The 9,680-nt window shown below is 34.8% G+C and overlaps 1 protein-coding gene across 1 annotated transcript; it reads left to right on the top strand.

The window, feature by feature from the left end:
• The first annotated feature begins 433 nt into the window (after positions 1-433).
• Positions 434-8,148, top strand: LOC120262953 (protein WEAK CHLOROPLAST MOVEMENT UNDER BLUE LIGHT 1-like). Its single transcript, XM_039270871.1, is given in 4 exon segments — positions 434-655; positions 5,066-5,765; positions 6,084-6,917; positions 6,919-8,148. Coding segments are annotated over 3 exon segments (2,565 nt in total). The 5' UTR covers positions 434-655; position 5,066; the 3' UTR covers positions 7,951-8,148.
• The last annotated feature ends 1,532 nt before the right edge of the window (positions 8,149-9,680 follow it).

Below are 9,680 nucleotides of genomic sequence, written 5' to 3'. Positions count from 1 at the left end.
AGTTGGTTGTGATAAAAACAGTAATTGATATATAATCAACCTGTTATCAAATAAAAAGATAAATTTATTTAAATCAAAATAGTTATTTATTGATAAATTATCCATAATTTATCCATAAATAATTATTCTGATTTAAATAAATATTTTTTTTTATTTGGTGGATTTCAAGTGTAAAATTGAAAAAAAAAAAAATCTTATCTTAATAAAATAAAATGACAATTATTTTGAATTTTTTTTTTCTTCTTAAAACCACATCTAATTCGGAATGATGGATAAGTATTTAATTTAATTTTGTTGTTATTTTTTTGTGGAGAGGTGGCAAAAGTCAAAAAGACAACCACTCCAGACGGGTCCCTCATAATATAACTTTTCACTTATCTTTTTCAAATTTGGCCGGTGCAAATTTAGAAAATAAAGGGGTGTTTTTATCAATTTCCGAAGAGACTCGGAAAGAGAGAGAGAAGATAGCAGCAGCAGGAAACACAGCTAGAGAGACATACACAGATCTGTGTCTGAGAAGTGATCAGCTCCTCCGCACGTGTCTCCTCTCTCTCTCTCTCATCTCTTCCTGTTTCTCTCTCTAAAATTTTCTTGTTGCTCTCTGCCTTCCAATTCCTTCTCCTTCATAAAGATCTTTACAAGCTTGTTCTCTGCTGTAAGTCCCCTTGCTTTCTCTCTCTCTCTCTCTCGCTCTCTCTCCTTTTTACTAATTGAATTTTGCATAATTATGTCTATTTGATTGATGTTTTAATTTGTGTTGATAAGCATGGAATCTTTGGTTGTTGATTGATTGCTTTTTTGGTTATGTAAATATGGAAGGAACTATACGGCTAAATAATTATGCATAAATAATTATTTTCAACAAGTTTTTTTTTTCTTTTTTGTTGGATTAATCAGTGATTTTGTTGTCAAGTTAGTGGTTTGAGTTGATGGAAAAAATTTTCCATGGGAATTGTTTGGTTGAGTTGGTAGGGTTGCTGATGAACTGCTTAGACTCTGATGCTTGTATTTATTCTCTTGATTTGTATGCGTGAAATTGACTTTGACTCTGGAAATATGGATGCCTTGTCTCTCTCTGGTGTTCTATGGTTGGCCATTGAAGTATTGTTTTGGTTTAGTTGATCAGATGAGTGTTGAATTCAGGATTTAGCATAGAACCCATGCATGGTGAATTTTTGGTATTTTTGTATTGGAGATGATGTTATTTTGGAAAGCTGTATATCTAGAACTTGAAGGCTTCTTTATACCCTAATTTGTTGATTGTCAACCAAATGTTGTAATTGCTTGGCTGTACCAGCTTCTTGTTGTGCCTTGTTGTGAACTGTATTTGAACTAGTAGTCTAGGATAGAGAAGGGAATAAAAATGAGTTTGAAAGTCATGCTTCAAAGCCTCCCTGAAGGCCTTATTTTCAAACACCAATCCTATTCCTCCTTTTGTATGCCACAATTGTTTGTACATATGGATCAAATCTTGGTCCTTGGATCGTTTGTCTTGTTTCGATGTAAGATACTGGTCTTTTTGGAGGTAGGTCCAAATTCTACTGCTGACAAAAATATCCGTACTTCCTTCATTGCCTAAATGATAATTTTGCCTTGCTATAGATGAACTGCTTGCTAGTTTTAGTAGTGCCTTAACCTCAGTGAGATATTTAATATCTTCGTTGTTTCTTTGTTTGCCTAACTTTTGGAATATTCTAGCTATAGCATCTCAATTTCTGCCTGATATCTAATTCGATCTTTTGTTCATCTTCTTTCATTGAAAAATCATATTGGTTCAGTAAACGACCTTCTTTAGTTTGACTCATGATTGGTTGATGTTAATTTTTACTGTTATTTGTTGGAAACAATGAATAGGTCATAAAATTTTCCCATTATAATTCTCTAGACCTCATGGTTGCTATTGTAAAACTGTAAAAAATTCAGGATTGACCAGATGAAATAGTGGTTTTTAATACGTTGGTTTAATTATAACTTGTATGACCTGTATTAGATTAATAAAATGTATATAATGCATTACATACTTGTTAATTGATTAAATTACTTGCGACTTTGTATTTAATATTGCAAATTAAGAGGCTTCGTCTATGCTTTTTCTAATTGCTCTCTAGAACATTGAATATCATTACTTGAACTGGTAATATCATTGATGTTCCTAAGCAATCTCACCAAGATTCCAAATTGATGACAGTTTGAATGCTTACAATCATGGTAGGCTTGAGAACATATATAATAGATCATGGACAGTATGTCAGTATGCTTGATGTCTAATTGGGTAGAATGAAGTGGCATTCTCTTGTCTTCGTTGTACATCAAGTGGCAGTAAGTATTTCAATAAAATTTGGTGATTGACGTAGCATCATCAAAAACTCAATTAACTATTCTGCGAGATCACATCAAAGTCCAAATTCATGGACCAATACATTAGAAAATTAATTGAGGTTATTCTATACTCAGGGTAGTTTGAATAATAATATCGTACCTCTACTTATTCAAGTCTCGATTTCATTGTTTTTATAAAAGCTATAGTTTCTCTTTGGCATTGAAAACATATCACTCCTTTGGTAATGTTTATTTACATGCAAATATTGCCAACTGGACATATTATTTCATTCAATAATAAAATTTATTTGCTAAAATGTAAAATGCACATCTAAGAATTGCCAGTGTTCAAGTATTGAGTTGAGTAAAAGTTAGAAGGACAAGGTAGCATTTAAAATTCTTTTGAGTTGAATGACAAATCAAAATCATTAGCTTATAGAACATGGATCATGACTTTAACCCTTTTATTTTTCTTGCTTGTGCTTCTAGCAATTTCTCCTACAATTTTTCATGCTGTAAATTACCACAGATAGGCAGCTCATATGAATTTTTTGTTAATTTAGCTTCTAGGCTGCTTACATTTTATTCATCGATGTTTTATAGAGTTTTTGTTTGTACTTGAGAACTTACTACCTATGAATGTGCTGTGTATACTTGTATTTCATTTCATATTTTTATCCAAAAACAGATTGGTTTACATTTTCTAGATAGATTTAATTTGATAGATGTTTTGATATTTTTCGATATTACTTAGGTGCCACTTCCATGTTTTTCTTATCTTTATCAAGTATTTTATCTGTTGTAGTTCCTATAACTTGAATTTTACAATTATTAGATTTGTGCAATTGAATAATTTTTAATTGTAAATTACATTCCCAAATCTCAATGCTATAATTCTTTGGCATTGATCTCTTGTTATTTTAGCATGATGGATAGAGAAAGGATATGCATTCAGTTGGTTCATTTATTTTGTTAGTGAATTGAACTAACTTTGTTAGATATGCTAACCAACGATATTAATGGAAAACTTTGGTCGGCTGCTTAGTGAAATATATTCAAAATTTTGTCATAACTGGACTTGTCAGTTTGGTATGATTAAGGGTCAAGATGGAGATGAAATTTAATACTCTAATAGGGAGGTAAATCAATAGGTGATGATCACACATACTGGAATTGCCATTACTTTAGTTTTTAAATTACAAATTATACCGGGCTTTAATATTGAATTTATGTTTGAACGAAATTAGTCAAAATTTTGAGTGATGTTGATGAATTGTAGTGACTTGATTAATTTCTTTTTGACCCATGGTGAGATTCCTAGAGTTCTACCTTTCTTACAAACTCTAATACTATTATTTTGTTTCCCACTGCAACATATTTGTATTGAATGCTGCTAGATTTCCAAATAGAAATCTTAATGTCATAACTCCACTGTAAACTTGAAGATATTGATATAATGTGAAAAATCAGGTGTTAAATTGCTTTAGGAATGAGCTTGTTTGAGATTTTCAGGATACCAATAGACTAACTAGAGAAAAGTCTGGTATGAGGTTTACCATGTGCTCAAGGATCATTAAATTATGGTACTTGTGGTGGCACTAGTCCGAAAATGTGTTCATTTTTCAGTTAGGATTGTGAACATCATTAGATTTTTGTGTGCGTCATATTTCTCATTTTATGATATCAAAACATGTTCCAGTTATATGTTCTTGCCAATCAGGTCAGTTGTCAGGATTAGTCATGTCGAGAATATATAATTAGTGCTTGTTTTGATATAATTTTTGTATGTGCTTTCTGATATTTTGAACCATAGATTTGATGATCCATGATTGGTATTATTATTCAATAGAATGTTTATATTTAAGTGTACGCTATTATATACTTGAATTGGTGAGATATACATGCCACGTTTTCCTTCCTATGTAAAATCTACCAATTGACGTTAAAATTCTGATCTGAGCAAAACATCCATGTAAAATTTGAAAGTTTTCATCATTTTCTTTCCTTTGGTTGGTATCTCTTCATTTTGTTCTTCTTTTCTTGGTAAAGGAACCTGTAATTCTGCTGTCTAAAGCATTTCCAGTCTTCTAGCTAGACACAATTCTATGGTAAGGCATGAATATTGATAATATTGAGTTATTCATTATTAATCTGTACCAAACTCAAATATAATTCAGATATTTACAGGGTATGGTTTCTGTGCATCTTAGTTGGATTTAGATCTAATCTTTTCATCCTCTGCTAAGTTTAGGTCTAAATATGTGCAAACCTGGCCAACTTACAAACTTAGGAAATAATCACATAAATACATCCTTTCAAATGAAAGTATGATCAAAGCATTCTTATATTTTGTCCCTATGGTGCTAAGGTCGTGAAATTTCTGCTTATACCTTCTTAGACTTCCTGGACATACAACTGTTTATACATGGATAGACTCAAAATGTCATTTCATTCTTCCATCGTAATTCTACTTTGGATTCTTTCCATTGTTCTTTTTCACTCTCCATTATTGGGCTTTGGAGTTCAATTTATGAGCAGTTATCTACCCAATATGTGGGGAGAAAGTCATTTTTCACATGATAAAAGAGCTGCAAATGATCTTTACATGACAGGGGTTACTATTTCTTTTGCATAATTAGTGAGATTCTTTATACTAGATCGTCATTAAGCATTGATTTAGTTTAGACTTCTTTTGGTTGTCTTCTTTGGGCATTGCAGATATCTGATATCTAAATTATTTCTACAGAATGGAGGTAACAAAGGAAGTTGAAGGAATTCCCTCAGGAAAAGCATCTGTGGACATCTCCTCTGTGGAACATCCTCCTATCAATGAAAAACCATCTGCTTCCTCAGTGACTGATGAGAATGAAAAAGACGTCAATGACAGCCAGACAAGTACAGTAACAGAAGAAACTCGAATTTCAACTCCGCTAGACACTCCATCAGACCAAGTACCAATTTCATTGAAAAATCCTGATGCAACTGATGAACAAAGTATTTCGGGAGCTCATCCATTGGATGAGTCAAAAGAAAAAGTGGATAATGTACAACAGCAAATTGAAGATGAAATTTCTATCACAGATAGTTATACATCGGCTGTTAGTAATCGTACTTCATTAGATGAGTCAGGAAACACAGAAGACAAGGATCACGATGGGAGACCACATCAAATTCAGGATGATAGTTCTGCTGAGGCACCTGTTGTTGAGGCAAATAATCATCATAATTCCTCTAGTGAAATTAAAAAAGCTGAAGGCAATCAGGTGCAGATTGGAAATACAGTGCAGGAAACACCGCAATTACCTGATCCTTCTGATCGTGCAAAGCAGGCAATTTCATATAGAGCTCTTGTTGACACTGCAGCACCTTTTGAATCTGTCAAAGAAGCAGTCAGCAAATTTGGGGGAATTGTTGACTGGAAAGCTCATAAGGCACAGACTTTGGAGGTAATGAGGTTTACATTTACGATCTACCTTTGCTTTTCAACTTGTTATTGCGGCCAATTTTTCTTACCAAATTTGATTCATCACGATTGCAATTTCTCAATGTTCCTATAATTATGTCTCTGTGATACTGCAGCGAAAAACCTTTGATACCATTATTCAAACAATACTCCTTTTATTTCCTTGCCTGAATAAATTATAGGAGTTAGCATGATGGATGATGGGAGTATTTCAAAATTTTATTCTCCAAATAATCTGTGAAAGTGTATGATTATCTTCTTCCATAATCAGAAGGATTTGTTCTTTTTCTGGTATATGCAGAGACGAAAGCAAGTTCAGCTTGAGCTGCAGAAGGTGAAAGAAGAAATTCCAGGCTTCAAAAAGCAATTTGAAGATGCTGAAGTTGCGAAGGTTGAAGTACTGAAAGAGTTGGACCACACTAAAAGACTCATAGAGGAGCTGAAACTTAACCTGGAAAGAGCACAAACTGAAGAGGCCCAAGCAAAACAGGATTGTGAGCTTGTCCAGCTCAGGGTTCAAGAGATGGAACAAGGGATTGGCGATGAAGCAAGTGTTGCTGCAAAGGCACAAATAGAAGTTGCCAAAGCAAGGCATGCTGCAGCTGTTGCAGAACTGAAATCGACAATAGAGGTGCTGGAAGGGTTAAGAGGAGAGTATGTTTCTCTAGTCAGGGAAAGGGACATGGCCATCAAAAAAGCTGAAGAGGCCGTTTGTGCATCAAAGGAAATTGAGAAAACAGTCGAGGAATTAACTCTTGAACTCATCCGGACGAAGGAGTCACTGGAATCTGCCCATGCAACTCATCTTGAAGCTGAAGAGCATAGAATTGGTGCTGCATTGGCACGAGATCAAGATGTTCTTACTTGGGAGAAGGAGCTGAAGCAAGCTGAGGAGGAAGTGCAACAGTTAAATGAACAGCTCTTATTGACTGAAGATCTCAAGTCAAAACTAGATTCAGCATCCACTATATTACTTGATCTCAAAGGTGAGTTAGCGACATACATGGAAACCAAACTGAAACAAGAATCTGAAAGCAATATGGAGGAGAAGCCAGATGATGGAGCCGAAACAAATAAAGTACAAACATCCACGCAAGCTGCACTAGCAGCAACCAGAAAGGAGCTTGAAGCAGTAAAAGATGAATATTGAAAAAGCAAAAGGTGAAGTTGATATCTTAAGAGTTGCAGCATCATCCCTGAAATCGGAGTTGGAGTTAGAAAAAACAGCGCTCACCTCCTTAAGACAGATGGAAGGAATGGCTTCTATAGCAGTGTCTTCACTTGAAGCGGAGCTTGAGAGAACAAAAGCAGAAATAGAACTGGTTCGCTCGAGGGAGAAAGAAACCCGAGAAGAGATGGTGGAGCTACCAAAATTGCTGCAGCAAGCTGCCCAGGAAGCAGATAAGGCTAAGTCAGCTGCTCAGTTAGCAAGAGAAGAGCTCAAAAGGACTAAAGAAGAAGCAGAACAAGCGAAGGCTAGTGCAAAAACCATGGAGACAAGATTGCACGCAACTCTGAAGGAGATTGAGGCAGCTAAAGCCTCAGAGAGGTTGGCACTAGCAGCTATCAAAGCCTTGGAAGAAAGTGACCAAGCTGCAATCATGGGAAGCGAAGAATTGCCTAGTGGAGTAACTCTTTCACTAGAGGAATACTATGAACTTAGCAGGAGAGCCCATGAAGCCGAGGAGCTTGCTAATGAGAGAGTGACAGCTGCCATTGCAGAAATTCAGGTCGCCAAGGACTCTGAATTGAAGAGCTTGGAAAGATTGAATGCCGCAACTAAAGAGTTGGGCTTAAAGAAGGAAGCCTTGCAAGTTGCGCTGGACAAAGCTGAGAAAGCCAAGGATGGGAAATTGGGTGTCGAGCAGGAATTGAGGAGATGGAGAGCAGAGCATGAACAACGAAGAAGAGCTAGTGATGGTTCACAAAATGTGGCTAATCCTTCTAGGAGTCCTCCCAAGAGTTCTGAGGATAGTAGAGAAGGCAAAGGCTTCAGTACCGACAATGCTTCTTCTATGTTTGTCCATCCCACATCCAATACTAAGTTCTTTGCGTCGCATGATGAGGTGGGTAATACGGTGCCTGAGGTGAAGCGGAAGAAGAAGAGATCATTCTTCCCACGAATTATCATGTTCCTAGCTCGCAAAAAATCTCAATCATTGAAGTAACTGTGAAAAATCTGTACTGAGCTTGCATATGTTTTAGGTTGTTTCTGTTGTAAATGTGCAATAAGTCGGTTTTTTAATTTTCTTATCTCGGCAAGGTGGTTGATTTATGGTGTATATTTTTGGTTTTTTGGTGAAGACATTTGTGTATATTGACATTCATAAGGAATTTTATGTGAGATTTCTGCTTTACAAAGATAAGGGAGGCATCTGTGTTTCTTCAAACATAATTTGATTATTGTCTAATGGATCCTGAAGTGAATCATGTATCATATACATTTGGTTATTTGAGAAAACAATTTGAATGTACATATGGAACTCCCAGCTCTTTTCAGTCCCTTCTGATTTGAATTTTCCACTTGTAAACACCCTACTTATTAGTTATATATCTAACTTAATCTCATGCATAAAACAATGATATGCCAGCCCCAACTATCTTTTTTATGACTCTCATTTTATGGATGGCGCAGTAATTTTTGTTTCTTATACTTGTATGAAGGGCATATAACCAGAAACAAATAATTATTTTATTTACCTTTTAAAATTAATATAAAATATAGAATAATGCTGTTAGGGATATAGTATATGTTCCTATTATCTGCCATATTTTAATCGATATTATCACAAAAGGGGTATGAATCAATGAGTTAAAGGAACAATTTATTGATCACCAAAGCATTGGTAGGAAGATTAGGATTTAATTATTCCACAGCTTACAAATTAAAAATAGAGAATGTATTAGTTTATCTTGAAACCCAAGGAATTAAGGCTATTGAAGGAAAGAAATTTTCCTCAACAGAATATGATAATGAAGAATGGCAAATAACTCTAGGCCAAACACAGAAAATACCTACCAGATTAGATTATTGACATCATCATCCAGTAATCCATCAACAACATCTTTTAAATTTTCTTCCTATAAACTCAGAAAAATAGTTGAAATTGAGGAATAAAGTGATGCTGAACAAGAAACAATTCTAGTCATTACTAGTGATTATGATGAATGGACAGAAGAAGAAATATTTGAAGTCCAACAAGAATTCGGCTTTGAAATATGGGAACCCCTTAATGTGTCTAAAATCCCAAACAAGCAATCAAGTTATGAAGTCCAACATTTAGAGCCACTATATGATGAAGAACTATTAGAAGGCTCTCTATTATTAGAAAGACTTCAGTATGAGAATAATCAAGAACCAGACTCCGAATATCCAACTCTACAAAGAGAACAAGTTATGATGAACGAAGTTGAATCCTCAAGTAGACCACCAACGTCAGTACCACAAACTAGAGTATCAGGAATTCCTTCATTTTGGCCTGCAGTCCTAATGCCACATCCTATCGCTCAAATGCCAATGGTAGATGGAAATAATAGGGCAACACCAAGACCATATAGGTATGATCTAATACCCAGCTCTTTCTTCTACAAATGTTCATACTGGATCAATGTTATTATTACCACAAATTGCAAAATGGGAAGAAACAATAAGAAGGTGGGAAAGTAATACTATTACTCATGTAGCCACCAAACAGTTTACTGATAATACTGACAAAGTATTATGCATAGAAAATTTGTTAGGGGAAACACTTAAATTATATTTTCAAAATTGGAGAACAACATTCCCTAATGAATTTGCAAGCATTGATAGAAGGAGCTGAAGATACTTCAAATATCATTTCCCAGATTCAGTAAAATTATCTTAGGATATGATGAATACATGAGGACAAACTGAAAT

Source organism: Dioscorea cayenensis, chromosome 6 (assembly GCF_009730915.1).
Source record: "Dioscorea cayenensis subsp. rotundata cultivar TDr96_F1 chromosome 6, TDr96_F1_v2_PseudoChromosome.rev07_lg8_w22 25.fasta, whole genome shotgun sequence".
Taxonomy (NCBI): Eukaryota; Viridiplantae; Streptophyta; class Magnoliopsida; order Dioscoreales; family Dioscoreaceae; genus Dioscorea; species Dioscorea cayenensis.
The sequence above is the reverse complement of the archived record's forward strand: the minus strand, read 5'-3'. Positions and strand labels throughout refer to the sequence as shown.